At 36.6% G+C, this 27,718-nt stretch overlaps 1 protein-coding gene across 1 annotated transcript in view; it reads right to left on the bottom strand.

The window, feature by feature from the left end:
• The window catches only part of Dnah6 (dynein axonemal heavy chain 6), a 260,955-nt gene that overhangs the window by 225,062 nt on the left and 8,175 nt on the right, over positions 1 to 27,718 (bottom strand). Inside the window, exons 3-5 of the mRNA XM_074050092.1 lie at positions 27,210 to 27,383; positions 23,971 to 24,188; positions 1,064 to 1,331 (exon numbers count right to left, since the gene is read on the bottom strand). Coding sequence (XP_073906193.1) covers positions 1,064 to 1,331; positions 23,971 to 24,188; positions 27,210 to 27,383 — 660 coding nt within the window. The remainder of the gene's footprint in view (positions 1 to 1,063; positions 1,332 to 23,970; positions 24,189 to 27,209; positions 27,384 to 27,718) is intronic.

Below are 27,718 nucleotides of genomic sequence, written 5' to 3'. Positions count from 1 at the left end.
GTGACAAGAAGGATTGGAATATTTTCCCACAATTCAGAAGGCTTAATGGGATGGGTGATTCAAGGTGTTACATTTTATACAGTTTTGCATTAGTATCTGTTAATCATAGTCATTGAATGTTCCTTTATTGCATGAATGACATATTAATAATAATTTTTTCAGACTACCCTAGCAAAGTGATGGAAGTAATCAATAAAAAGCAAACTTGTGGCTTCTGACCTGAGAAGGCAGTGACTCAGTGTGATAGAAATAAACAACTTGAGGACCCAGTACTCTGACCATGACTGTAATGATAATTTCAGTTCACTCCCAAGGGCTAAGTAGAAAACTTCTAATTCAACTTAAAATTCAATAGGTAGAGGGATATAGCTCAGTGGTTGAGTGTTTGCCTAGCATTCAGGAGGCCCTAGGTTCAATCCCTAGTATTACAAAAAATTTTCAGTAGGTAGAGTTTAAATATGGCCACACGTTCTTTAATAGTCCCATTTCTATGATCACCCCATCAACCAAAGTAAATATTAAAGTTTTCCCTACTGTCTGAATCCATGGTAGAAGAACATCTGATATACCGGCAGGTAAGTATTGGCCCATGAAAACAAGCTCCAAATTATTTGGACCATAAAATCCAGAGTGTAATCAGTCCTTGTGCTCAAAAGGATATCCAACTTTCTTGGTCAACAACAAGGGAATCACAAATCTAAGACTCTCATTTCTTATACTTTTGCATTTTCAACTCTTATTAAAACATCACGGAGGGAGTAGGGGTAGGGGGGAGAAATGACCCAAGCCTTGTATGCACATATGAATAATAAAACAATAAAAAAAGAAAAAAAAATTTAAAAATGTACTTTAGATCCTAAAAAGAATGAAAGAATAGTTTTAATAAATTCATGCTAATAAATCTGAAAAAAAATCACTATATTGATAGACTTCTAAGTGACAAGGCAGGATGAAAACTGTGAATTCTCTTAAAAAGAGAATTCAGAGTCTATACCAACATCTATAATAGGTTTACACTTTCTCTTTCTGTAATTCCTTTAAAATATGATTAATAAATACATACAGGATTAACAATGAACAAATTTTTCCGTAGAGCTTTTCGACATCCAGTGACTTTCTTGCAGCGGACATTCTTCTTCCATACAGTAAAAGCTTTCCATTTCCGGAAAAGTGCAAATATGGGAATCTTAGTGAGTTCTCTGTGATACAGATATTCCTTTTCCCATCGATCAATTTCGATAAATTCAATGTCATCATTGTAAACATGTGTCACTGCCTTTTGGCTAATAGTATAGTAGTCATTTTTAATGATGTTCTCATAAGTTACAACTCTATGAACAAATAAAAATTGGGACAAATGAATAAAGTATTCAGTATGAAACTAAGCAATTGAAGCACTTCTTATTGTAAGATATGTTTTTGGAGACAATACTTAAAATTTAGCAAAATTTTTAACAAATCATTTTCAAGTTTAATAAATGACTCAGAGAGGGAGATGTTTTAAAACAACAATTGGTCTTATAAAGATTTCACAACCTTGGCAATATGGCTGATCATTAAATGATTTTTTATAATAAAACAAATATGCTATAGATATTTTCAACTTAACAGTCCTGTATAAAAACTACTTGGAAATAAGTTTTCATTTACTATTAACTCTTTGGAAACTATTTAATATTAAGAGCATAAAAAGTCTTAAACTATGAGAATGATAAAAGAAAACATAAATTAGATAAGATTAGAAGCAAGACCCAAGTTAAACTAAAATATAAGTTCAATTCATCACATATAAAATAATTATCATTTGCTGGGCACAGTGTCTCAAGCCTGTAAATCCTAGCTACTCAGGTGACAAAGATTGGAAAGATTATGGCTTGAGACTGGCCAAGGTAAAAAGCTCAGAAGACCGTATCTCAACCAATGGCTAGATGTGGTGGGAGCCTGTCATCTGAGCTACACAAGAAAGCATGAATAGGAGGATCATGGTTCAGGTCATCCCAGGCATAAAGTGAGACCCAACCTCAAAATAGCCAACACAAAAAAGGGCAGGCAGCATGGCTCAAGTGGTAGAACACCTGCCTAGCAAGCATGAGGCCCTGAGTACAACCCCTAGTATTGCAAAAACAAAGAAAAACCAAATTACTATCAAGAAAAGAAAAGAAATTATTCAGTTCAAGGTATCTTTTCTGAGTAGACAGTAACACTTCAGCAAAAATCAACTTTTTTCCATGTGAATGTTCTCTCCAGTTCTTGGCTCTGTCTTCCAACTCTGGAGTCTATGGGCCTCTGGAATAACTTTCAGGCCATCAGTGAAATGCCTAAATTGTACATAAACAAATTCATGTACATATGTATGATCAGGTTTTAGGGAATTGGAATAAAATTCTCATATGCTTTGGGTCTGTTAATCAAAAAGCTAAGAATCACTGAAACAAATTTTTAGTTTTTAATTTCCGCTTATGTTTAAAACTGAGCCATAATTTTGTATGCCATAATTTTTACAGGATCAGAATGAAAACAAACCCAAATCAAGAGCTGTTCATGTGAGCACTGAGCAAAGTGGAGGTGCTGTAGGGTCGGAAAGCAGCAGGAACTCTCTTTGAGATTGCTCACCTACTTCAGTGCTGCAACTGTCTTTGACCTGCTTTGCTTTTACCTGACCCCACTATCTATCTGACATTTTGTCTGTGTTCTAATTAACTCACAGCAGCAATATCTAGAAAAAATGTCAGTCATTGCATGCTACAGTGAAGTATATGGAAAACATTTGAAATTTTTTCATTTTTCTGTTGTAAATAGCTGAAAATATAATTAGAATATTCTTGCACTGATTCTCTCCAAAATGTGAAGCTTAAACTTGCCACTGAAATCATAACCAACTTCAGATATTTCATTAACATCAGACTCAAACCAGTCTAAAGATAAGAACAGCTGACTATGGTGAATGTCTGGAAAACTTGTTCTGTGTGTTTGTATTTGCTATTGACAGTAATGGCAGATGTGGTTCATGATGTTGACATTTAAGTTGGAACTCAATGCCACTTAGAAATTATTGTTCTATTCAAGGTATTCATTCTCAAACTGCTAAGCTTCTTCCTTTACACACATCTTCATAGAGCAAATGAATGCATGTAAGTCTTTTTCAAATATTGCATCATCAGCATGAAAATCATATGGAGTGCTTATGAAGACTCTAGATTTCTGAGTTAAACAGAATTAGAATCTTCATGCATTCTGAGATTCCACATTAACAAGCTGCCTGGGTGATCCAGTTACACAATGATGTTTGTGAACCACTGAGTTTTATTTGAAAACAAACAACAACAAAACAGGGTGAGCTGTCTTTCTCACTTGAAAATCAACATACTGTGTTTTCCTTCCTGAGCAAATCTCTCATCCTTTAGTTTTCTGGCTACTTTTCCACTTCATCTAAAATGTGCAGAACTTCTCCCTAGTTTGTAGAAAGATTTTTCTTGGCCCTACTGCCCATTTTACTTAAATTTCACATCTTCTTCCTTCTCTTAAACTTCCTGCAGATGGTACATATCAGTAGCCAGTTTTACCTTCTCCATTCCTTCTTAAACTTCCCAAGAACTAATTTTTCCCACTATTCTAATGAAATTATTCTTGTAGCAATCAACAGGGACTTCCTTCATGCACAATCCAGTTGGTAGGAGAGGCAGCAGGGTCAAGAAAAGCTCTGGGAGATCCCAAGATGGCAGCTAGAGGGAGGAAGCAGAAAGCAAGCCTCCTATAGCGAAATCTTGGAGAGATGCTGGAGACACACTATGCAGGCATAATCACTGAGAAGAGGCATAACTTTGACCCCTCCACACCTCCAGCCGGCGCAGAGAATCTTCACTTCACGTTAAACAGAGAAACCAGGAGGGTCCCCGGGCTGCCAGTCGCTGATGCCCAGAAGGCTTGGGAAGACGTGGACCAGGTGAGCTTCGTGGAATGTGGTACTCCCACAGACAAGCCTGGGCCTGGACAGCATAGCCCCCTGGACAGACCGACCCCCACCCGGGGAAATAAGAGAAACTGAGTAATAAGCAATAAGAGCAATAAAGACACACGGGAAAGAGGGTGGGGTGCCCTGAGCACTGAAGATTGGGGGAAGGGAATCCTTCCTGGACTGTAAATAAACAAGCTGGGCAGGCCGGAGAGGCTCTGGTGGGAGCAGGGGCGCGTGCCCAGCAACCAGGAGCGGGAAAGCTGGTGAGAGTGGCGGAGGGAGGAAAACTTCACAGGAGAGAAGGGAAGACCCACTTCCCATGTGAACTGTAAACAAACATGGCAGCTGGCAGGAGCAGCAGCACTGCCCAGTAATCAGGAGCAGGAAAGCTTGTGAAAGTGGCGGTGGGAGGAGAACTGCACAGGAGAGGGGGAAGACCCACTTCCCACATGAACTGTAAATAAACACACAGGCCTCAGAATGTGGGTGCAGTGTCACCTTTCCCAGTGCTTGGAAAGGGGAAAGCTTGTAGCAGAGGCTCACAGGAAAACTCTGAGTAAACAATGCCTGCAGGGCCAGGTGAGTGCTAAGCTCACCCCAGAGATCTGCATAAATAACGCCTCCAGCAACAGCAGGCTGACAGCAGCGGGCAGGCAAGCCATAGCTGCAGACACCATTCTCAGAACTGTCTCCAGACTCTTTTTTTTTCTTTGTCTCCCTGCCTTTGATGAGAGAACAACCGAATTACAACTGTAAGCTGAAAAACTTACTGAAACTGTGTTGCATTTGAACTTGGGACACTTGGTGGGGTTTTTTCTTTTTTTGAGCATGTGTGTGTAGTTTTGTTCTACTTTATGTGCCCCCTTTGATGAGACAACTACAGAACAACATCTGAGGCACCATCTCCAGGATTGGAGCCTGAGATGGACACTCAAATTATTAAGACTGAAACTTCATTGCATTTGAACTTGGAGGTTTTCTGGTTTTTTAAAATTTTCAATTTTTTCATTTTATTTTGATACATTTTTATATATAGATTTTTCTTTCATTTGCTTATTTTTAATTTTTATCTTTATTTTTTTATTTTTTATTTTCAATCCTCTTTCTGTCTCTCTAATGTCTGTTCAGCTTACTGTCAATTAGTACACTAAAGCTCCCTGTTTATACCTTTGAAACCTTCTTGTCTGATACCTTGTTCTGTTTTCTCCTTCCAGTCAGTGTATTTGTTTTTCCCATTTCTTCAACTTCTTGCTTTCCATCTCAGCTCACCCTTCCATTCTAAATATTACCATTGTTATTATTACAAGCTAGAAAATACTTAATTGCACACAGTACAGGGACAGTAACAACACCAAAGACAATGATGGGAAGACAGAAAAAACAGGGAAACCAGTTTCCCCACAGCAAAAAATTAGTACAGGAACCAGAGGGGAATGAAGAAAACAGGTACTCAGATCCAGACTCCAACAAAATGAAGATAAACTATGCCAAAGGACCCAATGAAGCCCACAAGAATAATTTAAAAGAAGACATACTACAGGTACTCAATGAGAATTTTATAGAGATGATACTGGATAGGGTCAACCAAAATGTACAGGAGACACTCAAGAAATTCCAAGACAACAAAAATAGAGAATTTGAAAAAGCAAAAGAAGAAATAAAGGAAACCATAGAAGCACTGTATAAAACACCAAAGTGAAAGACAGAACACGATGAATAAACAGATAAATGAACTCAGGATAAAATAACATTAAAGAGGAAACCAGCAGGATATGGAAAACCTCAGAAAAAAGAATGAAACAGAACTGCAAAACAAAACGGAAGGCCAATCCAGCAGAACAGAATAAACAGAAGACAGAATTTCAGAACTTGAAGAAGAAATGGTAATTAAAGGAAAAACTGAAGAACTATTAATTAAACAATTCAAGACCTGTGATAAGAAAATGCAAGAACTCACTGACTCCATCAAAAGACCAAACTCGAGAATCATGGGCATTGAAGAAGGAGAAGAGGTGCAAGCGAAGGGAATGCGTAATATATTTAACAAAATAATAACGGAAAATTTCCCAAATCTAGAGAAAGATATTTCCATACAGATGCAAGAGGCCTCCAGGACACCAAACAGACCAGATCAAAATAGAACTACCCCACGACATATCATCATTAAAACAACAAGTTCAGAAACTAAGGAAAGAATATTGAAGGCTGTAAGAGAGAAAAAACAAGTAACATACAAAGGTAAACACATCAAAATTACAGCACACTTCTCAACAGAAACATTAAAAGCAAGAAGAGTGTGGGGTGAGATCTTCTGGGCACTGAATGAAAATAACTTCAACCCCAGGATACTCTACCCAGCAAAACTATCATTCAAAATAGATGGAGCAATAAAAGTCTTCCATGATAAGCAGAAACTAAAACAATATGTGACCACAAAGCCACCACTACAAAGGATTCTTCAAGGGATTCTGCACACAGAAAGTGAAACCCAACTTAACCATGAAAAGACAGGCAACACCAAACCACAGGAAAAGAAAAAGCAAGAAAGTAGAGAGTAACCTCAACTTAGGTATACACAATCAAACCTTCAAACAACTAAGACAACTAAATGACAGGAATCACCACATACCTATCAGCACTAACGCTTAATGTTAACGGACTTAATTCACCCATCAAAATGCACTGCTTGATGAAATGGATTAAAAAGGAAGATCCAACAATTTGTTGCTTACAGGAGTCCCATCTCACCGACAGAAATAAGCAAGACTAAGGATGAAAGGCTGGAAGAAGATTTACCAAGCCAATGGCCCCCCAAAACAGGCAGGACTAGCAATACTGATCTCTGACAAAGTAGACTTCAAACCTACATTGATCAAACCAGATAAAGAAGGACATTCCATACTAATAAAAGGGGAAATAGACCAAAAGGAAATAATAATTATCAACCTGTATGCACCCAATGTCAACGCACCCAATTTCATCAAACAAACTCTGAAAGACCTAAAAGCATACACAAATGCCAACACAGTGGTTGTGGGAGACTTTAACACTCCATTATCATCAATAGATAGGTCATCCAAACAAAAAATCAATAAAGAAATCCAAGATCTAAAATATGCAATAGAACAAATGGACGTAGTTGATGTCTATAGAACATTTCATCCAACTTCTACACAATATACATTCTTCTCAGCAGCCCATGGAACCTTCTCCAAAATAGATCATATCCTAGGGCACAAAGCAAGCCTCAGCAAATATAAGAAAATAGAAATTATACTGTGCATACTATCTGATCACAATGCAGTAAAAGTAGAACTCAACAACAAAAGTAAAGACAAAAATCATGCAAACAGCTGGAAACTAAATAACTCATTACTTAATGAAGAATGGATCATCGATGAAATAAAAGAGGAAATTAAAACGTTCCTGGAAGCCAATGAAAATGAAAACACAACCTACCGGAACCTATGGGACACAGCTAACCCAGTCCTGAGAGGAAAGTTTATAGCCATGAGTGCATATATTAATAAGACTGAAAGATCCCAAATCAATGACCTAATGATACATCTCAAACTCCTAGAAAAACAAGAACAAGAAAATCCCAAAACTAATAGAAGGAGAGAAATAATAAAAATAAGAGCTGAAATCAACGAAATAGAAACCAAAAAAACCATACAAAGAATTAATGAAACAAAAAGTTGGTTATTTGAAAAATTAACAAGATCGATAGACCCCTGGCAAACCTGACTAAAATGAGGAGAGAAAAAAATCCAAATTAGTAGAATCAGGAATGCAAAAGGGGAGATAACAACATACACCATGGAAGTCCAGGAAATCATCAGAGACTACTTCGAGAACCTAAATTCAAATAAATTTGAAAATCTTAAAGAAATGGACAGATTTCTAGATACATATGACCATTCAAAACTGAACCAAGAGGAAATTAATCACCTGAATAGATCTATAACACAAAATGAAATTGAAGCAGCAATCAAGAGTCTCCCCAAAAAGAAAAGTCCAGGACCTGATGGATTCTCTGATGAATTCTATCAGACCTTTAAAGAAGAACTGATACCAACCCTCCTTAAACTGTTCCATGAAATAGAAAGGGAAGGAAATCTGCCAAACACATTTTATGAAGCCAGTATTACATTTATCCCAAAACCAGGCAAAGACACCTCCAAAAGGAGAACTACAGGCCAATCTCCTTAATGAACATTGACGCAAAAATCCTCAACAAAATAATGGCAAACTGAATTCAACAACACATCAAAAAGTTTATTCGCCACGACCAAGTAGGCTTCATCCCAGGGATGCAGGGGTGGTTCAACATATGAAAATCAATAAACGTAATAAACCACATTAACAGAAGCAAAGACAAAAACCACTTGATCATCTCAATAGATGCAGAAAAAGCCTTTGATAAGATCCAACACCATTTCATGACAAAAGCTCTAGAAAACTAGGAATAGAAGGAAAGGACCTCAATATTATAAAAGCTATACATGACAAACCTACAGCCAGCATTATACTTAATGGAGAAAAACTGAAACCATTCCCTCTAAAATCAGGAACCAGACAAGGATGCCCGCTATCTCCACTCCTATTCAACATAGTACTGGAATTCCTAGCCAGAGCAATTAGGCAAGAAGAAGGAATAAAAGGAAAACAAATAGGTAAAGAAACTGTCAAAATATCCCTATTTGCAGACGACATGATCCTATACCTTAAAGACCCAAAAAACTCTACTCAGAAGCTTCTAGACATCATCAATAGCTATAGCAAGGTAGCAGGATATAAAATCAACATAGAAAAATCATTAGCATTTCTATACACTAACAATGAGCAAACTGAAAAAGAATGTATGAAAACAATTCCATTTACAATAGCCTCAAAAAAAAATCAAATACCTAGGTGTAAACCTAACAAAAGATGTGAAAGACCTCTACAGGAAAACTATACACTTCTGAAGAAAGATTTTGAGGAAGACTATAGAAAGTGGAGAGATCTCCCATGCTCATGGATTGGTAGAATCAACATAGTAAAAATGTCTATACTCCCAAAAGTAATCCACATGTTTAATGCAATTCCTATCAAAATTGCAATGACATTCATTATAGAGATCGAAAAATCTACCATGAAATTTATATGGAAACACAGGAAGCCACGAATAGCCAAGGCAATACTCAGTCAAAAGAACAATGCAGGAGGTATCACAATACCTGACTTCAAACTATATAACAAAGCAATAACAATAAAAACAGCATGGTACTGGCACAAAAACAGACATGAAGACCAGTGGAACAGAATAGAGGACCCAGATATGAAGCCACACAACTATAACCAACTTGTCTTTGACAAAGGGGCTAAAAATATACGATGGAGAAATAGCAGCCTCTTCAACAAAAACTGCTGGGAAAACTGGTTAGCAGTCTGCAAAAAACTGAAACTAGATCCATGTATATCACCCTATACCAAGATTAACTCAAAATGGATCAAGGATCTTAATATCAGACCACAAACTCTAAAGTTGATACAGGAAAGAGTAGGAAATACTCTGGAGTTAGTAGGTATAGGTAAGAACTTTCTCAATGAAACCCCAGCAGCACAGCAACTAAGAGATAGCATAGATAAATGGGACCTCATAAAACTAAAAAGCTCTGCTCAACAAAAGAAATGGTCTCTAAACTGAAGAGAACACCCACAGAGTGGGAGAAAATATTTGCCAGCTATACATCAGACAAAGGACTGATAACCAGAATATACAGGGAACTTAAAAAACTAATTTCTCCCAAAACTAATGAACCAATAAAGAAATGGGCAAGTGAACTAAACAGAACTTTCTCAAAAGAAGAAATTCAAATGGCCAAAAACACATGAAAAAATGCTCACCATCTCTAGCAATAAAGGAAATGCAAATTAAAACCACACTGTTATAATAGCCATCATCAGCAACACCACCAACAACAGGTGTTGGTGAGGATGCAGGGAAAAAGGAATCCTCTTACACTGTTGGTGGGAATGTAAACTAGTACAACCACTCTGGAAAAAAATTTGGAGGCTACTTAAAAAGCTAGACATTGATCTACCATTTGATCCAGCAATACCACTCTTGGGGATATACCCAAAAGACTGTGACACAGGTTACTCCAGAGGCACCTGCATACCCATGTTTATTGTGGCACTATTCACAATAGCCAAGTTATGGAAACAGCCAAGATGCTCCACCACTGACAAATGGATTAAGAAAATGTGGTATCTATACACAATGGAATTTTTGCAGCCATGAAGAAGAACGAAATGTTATCATTTGCTGGTAAATGGATGGAATTGGAGAACATCATTCTGAGTGAGGTTAGCCTGGCCCAAAAGACCAAAAATTGTATGTTCTCCCTCATATGTGGACATTAGATCAAGGGCAAACACAACAAGGGGATTGGACTATGAGCACATGATAAAAGCGAGAGCACACAAGGGAGGGGTGAGGATAGGTAAGACACCTAAAAAATTAGTTAGCATTTGTTGCCCTTAACGCAGAGAAACTAAAGCAGATACCTTAAAAGCAACTGAGGCCAATAGGAAAAGAGGACCAGGAACTAGAGAACAGTTTAGATCAAAAAGAATTAACCTAGAAGGTAACACACAGGCACAGGAAATTAATGTGAGTCAATGCCCTGTATAGCTATCCTTATCTCAACCAGCAAAAACCCTTGTTCCTTCCTATTATGGCTTATACTTTCTCTACAACAAAATTAGAAATAAGGGCAAAATAGTTTCTGCTGGGTATTGAGGGGGTGGGGGGGGAGAGGGAGGGGGCAGAGTGGGTGGTAAGGGAGGGGGTGGGGGCAGGGGGGAGAAATGACCCAAGGCTTGTATGCACATATGAATAAAAAAAAAAAGAAAAGCTCTGAAAAAATGGACAGGATGTATGCAGTTTTCTACAACCATAGTTTCCTTAGACTTCTAATTCATTAGTGAGTGATCACTTCTGAGACATACTCCTTGGTTTCTGTGTTTTGCTTGGTGTGTTCTGCCTACAAGTGCTCATCAGTTTCTGGAATTGAACCACCATTCTTATGTTGACAACTGCCTGCACTATTTTTGGCAATCAGGATTCAAGTTTCAGTTTCAGTTGCCTCATAGATAGCTGATTTGGATGCTTGTTCCACTGAGGCCTTTCTTTGAGAAGAAAACCAGAAAAGTTAAGCTTCTGTTTATACTTAAAAAGAGAACTTTTTAAAAATCCAGTATAAAATTCCTATTTTACTAATTCAGTTCACTAAACTATCCTTGAACATTAATGAATCAGATTGAGGTAAAGGTTTAAAATAAAATTTCATTTAATTGTGCTGTACTGTCTCTTAATTGGAAAAATATCTGTAGAGAATATTGTTTAATATAAGATCAAAGGGTCCTTTGTCAATGACTTTACTGGAAAACCTTCTCTGTCTATATGAAATGACTTAGATTTCAAGGCTTCTATCAACTTCTCAAAGTATGCAAGTCTTATTTGGGAGAACTCAGAGAGTGAGAGAGTTGTATGCCCTTGTGGCAGTAGGTCATAAATAATCCTGGTAATTTACATTTTAGATAGAACTCAAAGTGAACTTACTACAACTCTAGAAAAAAAATTCTCCTTCTGGAATGAATTCTTTGATTTTACAAGACAATAAAACTTCAATGTGATCTGTTATTTCAAACAGCAGCCCTGTTACACCCTGTCAAAATGGAAAATGCTTCTGTTCATCTTTAAGCCAGTTCACCAGACTAATATCAATGCAATATGGTTTGCCTTATGTGACCATTCTGACCGAGAACCTTAGTCTCCTCTTGCTCATGTCATTAAATCCAAATTGTTCTGTCAGGTGTTTCTGGCATCTTTCTGCTCCATGTTAGTTACTTCTCTGCTAGTACAAAGCACCCATTTCAGTCAGGCTGGTTTGTTCATCATGTCCATTACAGGCCATGCTTGACTGCATACATCTTTGTCAACCTTTTCCTTCCTCTCACCTCTTTTTCAATCAAGAGAGTAATTCCTGTAACTTCAAGTTTTCTATTTTCATTATTGTACAAGTTTGTTATGCTTTGAGTACATTTATTGGATGAAGGTAAGCAAATGCATGGGAGAAATAACCACTTTCCAAGTTTGGCATTTATAAATCTCAATTTGTTTGATGATAGTCAATATCATGATCCAATGAGTCTAGATATAACCTAAAGTGGGAGAGAGAAATACTTGTTTTACTTCTGGTTTGATTCATCAAAGAGGATAAATTCTTGTAAGAACTCCATTTGCCTAGAAATTAAACAAAAATGCAACCAAGAGGACACCTCCAAGTCTCATCACCAAGAGAATGCTGAGAGAACCACTGGGTTCTCAGTAGCCATTCCTTGGAGGAGTAGTATCAGCATCACACGAGAGTGCAGATTCACAGCTCCCCCCAGGCCTACAGGCACTCTGGGGGCTTAACAAGCTGTAGTTTAATAAGTCCTTTGGGGTCTGCTTGAGAACTGGCTGTTCTAGGTCCACTGTGTGCAATTCTGGTAGAATAATGGAATCATCTGGTGAATTAAAAAAAATGCTGTTGTTCAGCCTTCATCACAAACCAATTAAACAAACTGCTGGGGTGGGTATTGCTCTAGATTCCTCAATTTTTAAATGAAATGAAACGTTGGTCCATTAAATTGTCATGACTCCAGAGCAGGGCCAGAAAGTGCACGTGCATATGTATGTGCATCTGTGTGTCCGTGAGTTTAAAGGAAGGATAGGAAGAAAATGTGGAGTTGAGTTTTGATGATTTCAAGTGAAAATCCAAAGTGCCTATAGAGTTTCCACTTGCTGACTAAAATTTGATTTATTAGATTTAAATTTCTTCATGGGCTACCTTAAGAAAACTGTCATTGCATTAGATAACCTGGTGAGGTGGCTTTAAAATGATCTGTTCCTTATTATGTAACACATACAACTCATTGTAGAGTTACTTTTTTTAAATAATTATAAATTCACACGGAAACCAGATAACTGACACTTAAGAAAATTCCAAGTTGGGATCTATCTGTATTTTTGTTCTAGGCCAGCAAGCAGTAAATATATTTTAAAGAATAGAATAGCTTTAATTTGAAATTTAAAAGCTGCCTAAATTGCTTTCATAACAGGTTTACAAATAATCTGAGAACCAAGTTAATTACTTAGAAAATCATATGGTCTAAGCCTAGAGTAGAGGTTTATGTGGTCCTAATAGCCAAGTCACATAACTTTCACAGAATCATAGTTCCAACCAGTTATTTAACTGAATGTTTCTCTAATTCACCTAATCCTAGAAGATAGCTTTTACCAATTTTATCAATGTTCTTAGAAATATGTGCTGAGAAACACTGAAGTGTAAGAGACATGGTGTCCTCTTTCTTGGCTTTCCATGGACTTTACAGGTGCTTGGGATATGAGGGGGGCTTTGTCATACAGTCTGACCTATCCATCAAATTCTAATAGCTTGAAAATTGACATTGCAAAGAATAGAAAATCATAGAATTAGAAGACAGGAATATCAGACATTATTCTGAATTTCCTATCTGCAATATCAAGCTGCAAAGTCCTTGATATATCTGTACCCTAATTTCCCTTCCTTCAATTGGGATAATGCCTTTCTAATAGGCTCATATGAAAATGAAATATGACTAATGCACAGAAAGCAGTCAGCACAAATACCGAAGACAATGTGTTTGACACAAATGGCAGGGTATTGTTATTATGAGTACATTATGCACAGTGCACAAGAGCTTGGGTTATTAAGTCCAACTGCCTGACTCACTAGCTGTGTGAACTTGGTTGAATTCTTCAGCTTTGTGCCTGAATTTTTTTTCACCACTTGCAAAATGGATTTATCAATTCTACCTATACTTACAGAGTTGCTATGAAGATTAAATGAGTTAATACATATAACAGATTTAGAACAAAGTTTGGCATACACTAATAGTGTTGGTTCGTTTGTTTGTTTTAGGTGGAACTGGAGTTTGAACTGAAGGTCTCATGCTTGCTAGGCAGGTGCTTTCCATTTGGCCAACATCCCCAGCCCCAGCTAATAGTGTTGGTAGCATCATGTTGCAGTACACAGCCACTGACCTTATAAAGACCTAGTAGCCCATGGTGGCCTTACAGAAGAAGCACCCACAGTTCCTTACCCATGTGACCAAGTTTATATTCAGTGGAATGAAACAAACAAACAAAAAGAACAAAATGTGGATTTATATAATTGAAATAAGACTAAGGCAAGGTGTTACATACATATATCTATATATGTATATATATATGTATATATAATATATGTAACATATATTATATATCTAATAAGGAAAAGCATATATATATTGTCCAACATCAGTGGCTCCTATTATACCAGCCAGAAAAAGAAACATTTAAATATGGCTGAGCAGGGTTCTTCTTGATTCAACTAAATGTTTAAACTTGCAAGACTTTTATAAACTATATTTGATATCTGTCTACTCAGAAGTACACAGGACAGAGAGTAGTTCTCACCATGGGGTACATCTCAGACTTTCTTCTTCCAAAGACTCTTGTAGTAGTCTAACAGTCACCTAAGAGGTATTGCTTCTCAGGTGACAGCTCATATGCAAGGGATAAAATCCACATATTGGTGGGTATGGAAGTCACCTTGGCTTAAAATTAAAGGCCTCATTACTCATAGGAACCAATATCTCTAACAATGACTTTAGGATCTTTACAAGGGACATTCCCAGAAAAAAGTCTGTACTATGTAAAGTCCAAAGCTATGACTCTCTACCACACATTTATCATTCATTTTTAGCTTCTCCCAATGCAGATATAATTTAACAATCGGGATCATTTTTGTTGTGTTACCCGGAATCAATCAACTCTTATTAGGTTACCAGGGGAACCTAATAAGAAAAATAAAATACAAGTTATAAGGGACATAGTCAATATTGAATTTGATGAAAGTACCAAATAAAACCTAGCTCATAAGTAACCACAGCTGTGATCATAACATTTTTGAAGTAGCTGAGTTTCTAATCAAGACATGATGAATGACGTATTCAAACGCTTGGTAGTCACCACAGCTGAGGGCATTTATATAAGTGGAGGCAGCAAATGGCAGATGATTAATTGCTCTTGTCTGAAAGGTGGAAATTCTCTTTCCATTAATCAGAACTTGGATAACTTCTTCTCTTGAAATTATACACCAAAGGTACAATCATTTTTAACTGTAAAAGGTTTTTCATTCTTTGATAAGTGTTTAAATTTCTTGTAGTACTATAATTGATTTAAAATTCAACAAAATCTACCATATTAAATGTTTCAGAAACAATGGTGAAGATTTTGTCAAACACAGACAGACGTCATTCTATTTAACTTAATCTCTTTGGGTTCAAATTTATAACAATGACCAAAAAAAAAAAAAAAAAAAAGAAAAAACAAAACCCAGAAAACCATTTTAAATATCACTTTCCAGGCCCAAAAGACCAAAAATCGTATGTTCTCCCTCATATGTGGACATTAGATCAAGGGCAAACACAACAAGGGGATTGGACTATGAGCACATGATAAAAGCGAGAGCACACAAGGGAGGGGTGAGGATAGGTAAGACACCTAAAAAATTAGCTAGCATTTGTTGTCCTTAACGCAGAGAAACTAAAGCAGATACCTTAAAAGCAACTGAGGCCAATAGGAAAAGGGGACCAGGAACTAGAGAAAAGGTTAGATCAAAGAGAATTAACCTAGAAGGTAACACACACGCACAGGAAATTAATGTGAGTCAATGCCCTGTATAGCTATCCTTATCTCAACCAGCAAAAACCCTTGTTCCTTCCTATTATGGCTTATACTTTCTCTACAACAAAATTAGAAATAAGGGCAAAATAGTTTCTGCTGGGTATTGAGGGGGTGGGGGGGAGAGGGAGGGGGCAGAGTGGGTGGTAAGGGAGGGGGTGGGGGCAGAGGGGAGAAATGACCCAAGCCTTGTATGCACATATGAATAATAAAATAATAAAAAAAATAACACTTTCCAAACCTAAATTTTTGCTTTGAATTCCTAATCGTTGTTAATATAGGTCAATATATTTTCTGGTAAGTCTTGGAATTTTTTCAGTTCATTCAGGTGCTCAAATATCAGTGAAGTAGTCATTTGTGTACTCAAGAACTATTCTTCAGTAAATCTGCAAAGTTGAATCATTTGCAAAATATTTTCTGATTCTTGACAAAATTCTTCCTTTGGATCATTAACACACTTAAGTATGAAAAAACAAAAAGTGATGTTTTCTTTTCATAGAATCACAAACCTACTGGCTTCTGTGCACTGCTCAACAGCATATCCATCCCTCCAGTAGCCTCAGCGGGGTGCCTATCCTTGCTTGACCCAACACTCCATCCACCAATGCCCATCCTGTCCTCACCCTTGGCTTCTATGCCCTTCATCCCCAAATACACCCATGCCTCAGAATTTCAAACAACAAAAAAGTGGTGTTTTCCTTTTGTTTCTTTGTAGAAAGTTAATACTAAACACAGATTAGTATGTAGTGGCTTAGATTTTACTATAGTCACCATTTTCACGGTATGGTTTAATTTGTAATTCATAACTGCAATGAAAATTTTATATATAGAAGTCCCTCTGTGAATAAAATAGTGTATAACTTGACTCTCAGGTTGTCAGAATAAACTCTCAATGTCATATGCATTTTAAAGAAGTATTTCCATAATGTCTCATTTCCCTGGAACATTTCATCCCCCATAGACTTTTTTCCTTCAAAAAAAGTTCTTCCAAACATTTCACGTCAATGTTTCTAAATAGCATTATTATGTAGCAGTAAAGCTGGTAGATTCATCAACATATGATAAGGTTTTTTTTTGCAAGTAAAACTTTAAAAGTATCTTGAATTATAGTAATCTATGTTATTTAATAGGCTGATATAATATTATTGGTTTTCTTTGCTTTTCAGTTTCCAAGTAGAATAAAAATTTTCCACATAAGCTGGTAAAACTGAAATTCGACATTAATTTTATTTTTTGATGGTACTAGGGTTTAAACTCAGGGTCCCCAGGCTTGCTGTTGCTCTACCACTTGAGCTGTGGCTCCAGCTCATTTTGACATTAGATTCTACACTCCTAGCTTCTTGATCTGATACTAATCTAAAAACAGAACATTGTTTCATATTTTGTTCTAGCACATGCTTTAAAAAGTTCAAATTACTGTCTGGCATCAATGGCTCATGCCTGTAATCCTATCTACTTGGGAGGCTCATATCAGGAGGATCACAGTTAGAAGCCAGCCCAGGCAAACAGTTTGAGAGACCTCCATCTTCAAAATAATCAGAGCAAAATGGCCTGGAGGTATGGTTCAAGTGACAGAGTAGAGTGCCTGCTTTGCAAGCTCAGTCCTGAGTTCAGACCCCAGTCCCACCAAAAAAAAAAGAAAGAAAGAAAAGAAAAAAGTGGTTTCAGGCCAGCCCAGGCAAAAAAGTTCACAAGACCCCATCTCAATGGGAAAAAGCTGGGTATGGTGGTACACACCTGTCATCTCAGCAACAGCAGAAAGCATAAAAATAGGAGGATCACAGATCAGGTTGACCTGGGCAAAACTTGAGACATTATCTACAAAATAACTAGAGCAAAAAGCGCAGAAGTTGTGACTCAAGAGGCAGAGCACCTGCCTAGCAAGCTCAAAGCCCTGATTCAAATCCCAGAACTGCCAAAAAAAGGAAAAAAAAAATTCAAGCCATTTTTGGGTGGGGTGGAAAGCTTCTGGAAAGGTGTTAATATTGTTCGCCTGATAACATTTCTATACAAAGAAGATATTTTGGAAAAGGACAGGTATATTATGATACTTCATAAAACCAAATTTGAAATAATTCTAATACACTGCCAAATTCCCCACTTTTTTGGGGGAGGTACTATATTTTGAACTCAGGGCTTCATGTTTGCTAGGCAGGCAGGTGCTCTACCATTTTAGCCATGCCCACAATTCTGATTTTCTTTTTTAGGTTTTTTTTTTTTTTTGATAGGGTCTCACGATTTTGCTCAGGGCCAGCCTCAGACTGTGATTCTACTACCTATGGCACTGCATAGCTGGGATTACAGATGCATGCCAACCAGCCTAGCTTGTTGGTTGGGATGGAGTTTCAATAAATTTTTGCCCTGGCTGGCTTTGAACTTCGATTCTTCTGATCTCCACCTCTGGAGTTGCTGGGATTATAGGTGAATACCACAATGCCCAGCCCTAATTTACCTAGCCCTAATTTTTTAGGAGTAGCTAGCTTATAGATCTAGCAATATTTCAGATTTAATAAAAATTTGTCTAATAGAATGAATTGAGTTTAATTGAAAAAATTAAATCCTTTTAACCACAAAACATTTAAGAGAATTGTAGAACTTAATGGTGTCGGAAAATTAACTTAAAAAATTTTTAAAGTGATTTGTAGTAAAAATGTGTTATGGTATTTAAAAGATTCAGGGATGTGGTAAGGTTTTGAGAAACATTTTATTAATTTAAGAATTAAATTATGAAAAATTCAAAAATATAAATGCTATTTACATTTATGTATGATCAAAAACATTTAAAAATTGCAAAGGCCTAGAGTGCTCTTAATAAAAACAATTTTATTAAAGTATGTTTAAAAATTATATATTGGAAAACTTTTTAATTTGAAAAATAATTCATTATGAAATTCAATGAAGACTCACAGTTGTCTAGTCAATGACATAAAAAAACTAATAAACTACTCAGGAAGCAGAGATTGAGAGGATTGCAGTGGAAGCCAGCCTGGGCAAAATGTTAGTGAGCTCCCTGACCTCACAGTACATAAACTGGGTGTGGTGGTATGCACCTGTAATCCCAGCTATGGTGGGAGGTGTAGGTACAGGATGGTGGTCTGAGGCCAGCCACAGGCAAAAATGTGAGATCCTATGCAAAAAAAATCACTAAAGAAAAAAAGGACTGGGGATACAGCCCAAGTGATACTGTCTGCCTAGAAGCTAAGTCCCTAAGTTCAAAGGTCAGTACTGGCCAATTAAAAAACTAAACCAAACCAAAACAAGAACAAGAAAAAAGGAGAAAAGAAGGGGTAAAAAAATTAGAAACATGTAATTGCTTACTTTTAAGAAACATCTAGTATTAAATAATGATTATATGTAAATAATAGCAAATTATATATATATATATAATAGGAAAATTTATGATAGAAAAATGAAATAAAAAACTTAAATGAGAATTAGTGTGTTTCATGCACACAAAACAAAGAATTTTGCTGAAAACTGAATTTGTCTTAGGACTCTGAAGGCAGTGTGCCATCTAAGTAGGCTCCAACTGTGGTGGGAGGACTCAGGAGGAAGGTGGCAGGTGCTTCTGACTACAGAGCTGCTCTCTGGTAGAGGGGCCACACAGTCTTACCTGCAAACATATTTCAACTTAGGAAGTTTAACAAGGTAGCCGTAGAATATTAGGAAACTATAATTTCACATGTGGTAAATTTCTGAATGGTCGTAAGGCGTTTAAACATAAGTTTTTGCTGCCATGACAACTTAGGCACATGGGTTCTCATCTGTCTGATGCAGGGCAACTTGAATAACACATCTTCATGGTTGTGTTCCTCAAACATTCACCATCTCTAGCCATTTATGGTCATTCAACACTCATTCAGATTATTGGTTTTATGTAAATTTTGTAAAGATTTAAAATAATAAAAATAGAAGTCATGATATCTTAAAATTAATGGCAAGGTTCTTTTCAGCCAGCTAACTGATGGGTAGTGTGAGTGCATATGAGTGCGAATACTCAAAGAGTTATTTTTCCATTATCTCTGAGCACACATTTCCACAGGTGCCCAGTAATTATGTCTGTGTTTTTGCATGGTGAAGTGTAAATTTAAATGATTTATATAGTTGAGAACTTAGTTTCATTCACCTGATTCGATTCTCTAATGGAAAGCATTATTTTGTGTTTTCACATTTATTGTAGAAAGATTTATTAGAGAAACATTGGGGATTATGCAGCTTTACTGCATTTGGTGGGTGGTGAATACATTCTTGGACCACAAATTTTCCATCTCATGGGGGTCTGGTGAGCACTTTCAAGTTTCATCTTGAGAATGGCGGTGGAGCATTAAGATTAAGATCCTACCTTCTACAGCCAGACCACCGTTTGCTTATTGTATGCTCTGGGGTAAACTACTTAACCATTTATAAAAGAAAATAATTGTATCTATATTATGGCATTATTGTGAAGATTACATTATTTTATGGATATAAATGCTTTGGAGTGTCTAGAATGTAATAAACACCAACAGATCACCATATTTAGGCCACATAAAATTTGAGAACCTATTTGGTGTCCTCACAAAGTGAGTATATCACCCAGTTATCTAGGCAATGCCTCCCTGTCACATGACTAGTAAAGACTACTATCACTCTTGTTCAAGGTATAAGTCCTAACAAAATACACTATTTTGTCTTGATCAGCCCTATTTTTTCTTCTCTAAACAATATATGATCTCTCTAGGTTCTGATCCTTCCTTTGTTTCTGTTCACTTGCCACAGACTTGACCATAGTTACCCATGATGCTACTGTGATGGGCAAGATAACCTACAGCACATAGTTGCATATTTACCAGGGTGGTATGCCAATGTATTTAGACATCTTGAAGCTTATTCTTGACAAAACTGTTAATGCCTAACACATATCACTAAATTGATTCTTTAGAATAAATGATAAATGGAATTATTTTCTGAGGGGCTATGGTAGAGAAAACCATTTTAGAACTACACATTGAATATATTTTACAACAGTTAAACATTACATAAAGACAGTTATTTTATCACAGTATTTTCTTTTAGTGGTACTGAGGTTTGAACTCAGGGCCTCATGCTTGCTAGGCAGGTACACTACCACTTGAACTAAGCCTCCAGCCCCTTTCATTTAAATTATTTTTCAGATAGGGTCTGTGCTTTTTGCTAAGGGCCAGACTCAAACCAGCAATTGTCCTACCTATGCCTCCTGCATAGCTGGGATTCAGGTGCATACCACTACAACTGGCTTATTTATTGCAGTGGAGTTCTCAGTAACTTTTTGCCTGGGCTGTCTTCGAACCATGATCTTCCCAATCTCTGTCTCTCAATCACAGAAGTTTGGTATAACACGTCCTTATTTTGTTAACCCAGTATTTACTACTTTTAACCTCCACTTTAGTTACTTCCAACTTTGGAGAATCCAAATTATTGTCTTTCCTCATAAGGTTTCTGATATTTGGAGTTCAAGCTAAGGAGGAAAATTTAACATCAAATCTAAAAATGCAATAGCAATAACAAACTTTAATTCCAACAATATTTTATCTCTAAAAGACTTTCTATATTACTATCATGCATCACTCCTATCAGTTCAAAAATAATAAAATGTCAATTCAATTCCTCCAGTATTATACTCACTAGTCTAGAAATACAATAAATGTCCAGAATTGGACAAAACACAGTTTTTGGTTTCCCATTCAATACTTCATTTGGTGCTGGCATAAATGAGAATCAATTTTACATTTAGTAAAGTTGACTGCATTTTGGGGAATGAACATTCCAAGAAGCACACTCTTTAGTATCTGAATTATTGGATGATGTTTTTTTCAGAAGTCAAAATTATGAAAACATTTTCACACATGAATCAAGATGTATGCTTTTTTTTTTTTTTTTGCAGTACTGGGGTTTGAATTCAGGGCCTCACACTTTCTAGGCAGGTGTTCTACCACTTGAGCTACTCTACCAGCCTTTTTTGGTGTTGGGTATTTTCCAGTTAAGGTCTCACTAACTGTCTGCCTGGGCTGACTTCAAACCATGATCCTACTGATCTCAGCCTCTCAGATAGCTAGGATTACAGACATGAGTCACTGGTGCCTGGCTCAGATATGGGCTTTTAAAATCAGCAAGTGTATCATTTTTATCTCCATTTAAGTCCTATAACTTCTTCTAAATATTGAAAAAGAACTATTTTAAAAGTAGTAAGGCAGTGGTGGGAATGGTAATAGTATTAATATACTAAATATTAAAATGATTTAATATATTAAAAGCTTTTGAATTGCATTATATATTAATTCTCCTATCTTAAAAAAAAACTAGTTATTTTTCTCATCTTAGAAAAAGCTCTCTTGACTCCAATTCTCCTTCATCTACCACCCATTTCTTTTCTCCCTTTGGCATCCCAAAATTTATGTTTAAGCCCAAACATCTCTTTTTCCCCAATGAGTCTGGTCCATCCAATCTGTGTCTCAGTTAACAGCAACTCTACTCTTCTTCTTGCTCAGACAAGTGGATTGACGAAGTCATCCCGGACTTTTACGTGACTGTCTACCCTATGTATTGTCCATAAAAACATTCTGTTGGCTTTCTCTTCAAATTTCCAGAATCAGACCTATTTCTCTACCACCTCCTCAATTCTACCTGGTGCATTTCTAATCTGAATAACTAAAGATTTTAATTGTTCTTCCTGCTTCAACACTTGCTCCCTAAAAGTATTATATACTCTACACAGCAGCCAGAATGGTCCTTTTCAAAATGTAATTCTGATCATGACACTTCTCTACTTGAAATCTTTCAATGGTTCTCCATTTTTCTCACAGTAGAAGCTACAGTCCTTACAGTGGACAAAAAGGTCAAGTGATGCAGCCTTTACTTCTCATTCACTCTCTTGCAAGAATACCAGCCTCCTCTTTGCTCCTTGAACATTTTTAGTGTCCTGTTTCCGGACATTTGCACTCATTTTCCTCCTCTCTGGAATGCTCTTCCCCTACACCACCACATTATTCACTTCTTCTTTTCCTTGAAGTCCTTATTCAAATGCTAGCTTCTCATGAGGCCCATACTGACCATCCTAGTTAATTCACCACCTCTCACAAAGCACTCCCAATGCCCTTTACTCTATGTTTTCTATAATACTTATCACTTTATGGCATTCTACATAACTTATTCATGTATTTCTTTTATTACTGTCTTCCTCTGCTGAGATATAATCTCTGTGAGGGCAGAGATTCTCATCTGAATTGTTCACTAAACTAACTCTAGCACTTCAAATAGTTCCTGCAGGTTACAGAGGATGTACTTGATAAATTTTGCTAAATGATTGGATTTTCATAAGCATCTCTGAACTTCCTATAATTTATTTTCACTCTTATTCATGTCTTTTGGATTTATAACAAATCTATTTTTTAATATTTTGATTAAAGTGTTTTTCTTCCCTTTCCCTTCTCTTTAGCAGGACAACTGCCTTCAGTGTCATTCACCTTAATTAAAGCAACAGTCCCAAGTAAGGAGGAATAAGAGAGCAGAGAACAGGGAAGGTAGTTCAAGGAATTCGGTAGTAAAGCTAAACTAGTATCTCCACCAAGGAAAGACTATCTTAACAATTCTGTCAGCCCCACTAATAAGGGAGAAAAACCAGTATCATCTTTAAGTCTGCTGACCAAGTATCATCTGTGCTGCTGAAATTTAACACAATTTATAGACTCACAATTGTATAACTCTTCAATTTATATCAACAACAAATAGATGTTAAGCAACAATGGAGAGAAAGCGTGTGTCTGTATTACTATTCTATATGAATACCATAAGTTATCAAGCTCATATTGTTCCAAAATATCCTTTTTTCTATCTTGAAAAGCTAAAATGACATGTAAAACAAATCATGCATCATCTGCTGTTTATAGATTGACATCTGTTCTCAGTCATCACAGAATACCAAAACACTGTGTAATACTGAATAAAATAAATAGCATAACATTAGATAAAGTACACACCAGTGTACTACTCTGTAAGAGCTAATTTTTATAAATAGATAAAGAAAAAATAAGTGGGAAAATAAAATTATTGTGATTAGGATTCATTTATTATTGAAGTAATCAAAATTATTTCTTATCATATTTATCACTATTAGCCAACCAATTATGAGTAATATTTGCAATCTTATTTATAATTTTTTTATTTTAAACAAATTGCTTCATAAAAGAGAACTCACTTTAGATTATATGTATCATATTCGATGGAAGACCTTGGCACTGCAGGGATCATATAAAGAAATCCAAGATGTTCATTTTCATGTATTATTTTAATGATTTGCAAGGGATCACGAATGTTGGACTTAACAACTTCTTCCCGGTCATGGAAATATAACTTAGGGTAAGTTGAAGACTTGGTCCCGAAGAGACCTCTTCTTCCAATACCAGTACGTTTCAGCTTAGGAGAAGAAGAAGAGAACAAACACATCAGCAGAGGGTAGATGTATCTAAATAAAGCCAATTTTAAAAAGAAGTGAGTTTTTACAAAAAAAGGAGGGGACAAAATATTGCCCTTAAGGGCACGCATTTTGAAACTGAATAATTTCAAACCATTATTAGGAATTGATACTCCTCAGTACTTCCAACCCAGATACCCATCCCCTTCTCACAAAACAATCCCAGTGTCAGTTCTTAGCCTTCCACTCTCTAATTCCATGCTTATTACATCCAAATACTAACTCTCTGGAGTGCATGGGGACTCACTCCTCTCCTTGCTCAGTTGTTCTGTATCTAGCCTGACTATAATCTCTCCCAATAACCTCCTCACCTGTCTGAAAACCTTGATGCTTTTCAATGAATGAAATCTTGGGCAGCTATTATCATAACTCACAATAAACTTTACTTTTAATGTGAGAGGAGCATATAATGAGTGTTGGGAATTATTGTTTAATAGCTTTTGAGAAGCACTTATTTTGTTAACAACATTTGTTCTGTGAACCAGTGGGTCTCAAATCTAAATATGTATGTGAGTTACCTGAGGGTCTTGTTAAAATGCAGATTCTGATTCAGTTCTGCTGGAGTGGAGCCTGAGATTTTGCATTTCTAACCTGCTCACAGGAGATGTGGATCCTGCTGGCTCTCAGACCACACTTGCAGCAGCAAAAGTAAGGATGGTGGTCACACATTTGAGCTTGGTGCTACTCTCTGGGTTCACTGTCTGTGCCCTCATTGCCACTAGTGCCATTTTATTCTTCCCCAAAACCTGTGAGGTTCACTCACATCCTTTCCTCCTGTTGAGGTTATTTACCTTGTTTGAGGAAATATGACAATACTTTCAAAGGGCATTACCTTTTCTCTCTGACAGAACTGGGGTAATTGGCTTCAACATAATATAGTCATCATAGTGCATCTGCTTTGTTGAGTAACTAGTATAAATATGTAAATAATTATTCTATCAACTCTTGCATAGCTGACAGAGGCTGTGGTATCTGCAAGAGATTTTTAGTACCACAAGTTCTATGGAACAACTTTCCTGGGAAGTTTGTATTCAGAGGGATCATTATTCTCTCTCTGGTTAAACATACCCTGTTGAATTGCAATTTCAAAGGAGAAGCCCAGTGGGTTCAGAACTGAAGGAAAAGATAAAATATGCTTCTTTCACTTATTGGCCAGGGCTGGCAACAGTGGCACTGCTCTTTGATGTGAAAGAACAGGCCAAACCTGATCCCCAGAATCAGAGAAAAAGCACATTGCCTATGTCAATGTTTCAACAAGGACTGTAGTCAACTTTACTGTTTTTATAAGACAAAAGTATTTATATTTTAACATAATATACATTTATTTCCTATCATGTCTTTTTAAAATTTTCCCTGCATTCCAAGTGAAACATTTCTTCAGTAATAAAGGGCTATACATTTTTCAATTATTTGTAATTGTATAATTCAGTGGCAAGCCGTGATCCAACTGAGCAAAGTTGGGGTGGGGAATAATGGAACATTTGTTCTTAAAGTGTAAACACCTGCAGAACTCCTCTAATGGATGCCTAGTTCAATGTGATTAGTCAGTACCTTCTTTAATTACCAGAAGCTTTCCTTCCTCCGTCCCTTTCTTCCTTTTCATCTTTCCTTCTTTCCCTCCATTTATTCCTTCTTCTCTCAGGAAACCTTCTTTATTACATTTCCATTCTAAATTCATTCTGAGAAATCAATACTTGAAAAAATTACCCTCTCTTCAAATATCCTGCTCCATTTATATGGAATATTCCCTTCTTCAACATTTCCCTTTCATCCCCAGCTCTTCACTGAATTCTTCATTCAAATGACAGCTAGAACAAGGAAGCACAGCCCACAACTTAACATTCCCTTTTCACTCTCTCTTTCATCTCACATGCCCATAAAATTTCTCTTTTCTTCTTTAAACTCGGGATCTTGAGCCCATTTCATACCCAATGAATTAACTTTGAGCTGTCAAATCTTTTCTGACTCTATGTAGGATCTCTTTCTCTACTTTACAGAAGCCACATTTACTAAGGCTATACAGTTCCACATGATTTATTATCTGATTTCGGTCTCTTAAGATGATCTCATCCAAACCTGCAATGAGCTTCTGCCACCTACCTTCTCCTCAACACTCAACCCCTCCCACCTCACCTATCTCAATAACCTTCCACACAGTCCTCTGAACTTAGTGCAACTCCCAACAGAGCCTTTTCCCAGTTGACTGTCCCCCTGGCCACCAGGTATAAGGGTCCCTTGATTTAGTTATTATTTTGCACCTTAAATGAGCAATGATTATTAATGTCACATGCTTCTGTGCTTGAGTGTTTACTTATCCACTTACCCACCTCCAGACTCTGAAATCCTCAAGGACAGAGTTCATCCTCAACTCTGCATTTCTAGTACTGTAGCCCAACGACCAAAACCAAACTAGCACACAAATGTTTAAGGAGCATCAAGAGGTCCTCTAACCTAAAGCCTCTGTTGGTATCTTTATTGTGGATTCTCTTCCATCTCTGCTTTTTCTTTAACTTTTTGCAGACAATCATTTAAAGCTAACCCCTGGTGACTTCTTTTCTAAACTGCTATTCATTTAGGCCTTTAAAGGCAAATTCCTTTTACAGTTCTCATTAGCTACAAAAGTTGTCTTTTGAGCTGCCTCAGTCTATATGGAACCCTTACCAAGATCTTCAAATAATTCCATTTTTGTTAAAATGAAAAAATTAAAATAATTATATAACATGCAATGTACTGTTGTATCATATTTTAACATGCAAGAGAAGGTCAGAAGATATTCCTTTATGATTTTTCCTCTACTGTGCAAGTTTTTCATATATAGGAAGAACTAAGCAATATTATTTTTCCCAAACCCATATATCACCTCAGACAAATGATTTTGGAATTATTTGTATTAGTTAAAAGCATGCTAGTAATGCTATACAAAATTGAAATTAAAGGCTCAACTAAATATTTTAAAGTCATACCTGCTTTTTTCTAACAGCATCTTGGAGCTCAAGAGATAGAGTAAGTGATTTGATAGAAGTTTTTTCTACTGTGCCTTCTGGTGATTTAAGGATGCCAGCAGCCATTAATTGATACTGGTTCTGTTCATATATGTATTCTGGCTGCTTATGATCTTGGTAGACCTTTAGCACTGGCTTTAGGGAACAGAGAGACAGGATAATTTTGTTAACATTAGTGGGGAACCTACCTTTTTCTTCACTATCATTGGACTGTTTCCCAGATGGAAATTTTCTCTGTGAGCTAATTTCCTACTAAACCCACAGTCATAATAGCAACTACTACCATTTCCTGTCCCTGATCTATTGCCTGAATAAGACTTTTCTACTTGGATTCCATTAATTTTGTACTTGAACAACGAGTACTTCAAAAATTATATGACAGTGAATTTTTAAAAATATTTTTAAACCTGTTGAAATCACCATATGAAGGCAACTAAGATAGAAAGGAGAAAATCAGAGGGATGAACCAA

The sequence above is a fragment of the Castor canadensis genome, chromosome 12, assembly GCF_047511655.1.
Source record: "Castor canadensis chromosome 12, mCasCan1.hap1v2, whole genome shotgun sequence".
Lineage (NCBI taxonomy): Eukaryota > Metazoa > Chordata > Mammalia > Rodentia > Castoridae > Castor > Castor canadensis.
This window is presented reverse-complemented; position numbering and strand designations above follow the sequence as displayed.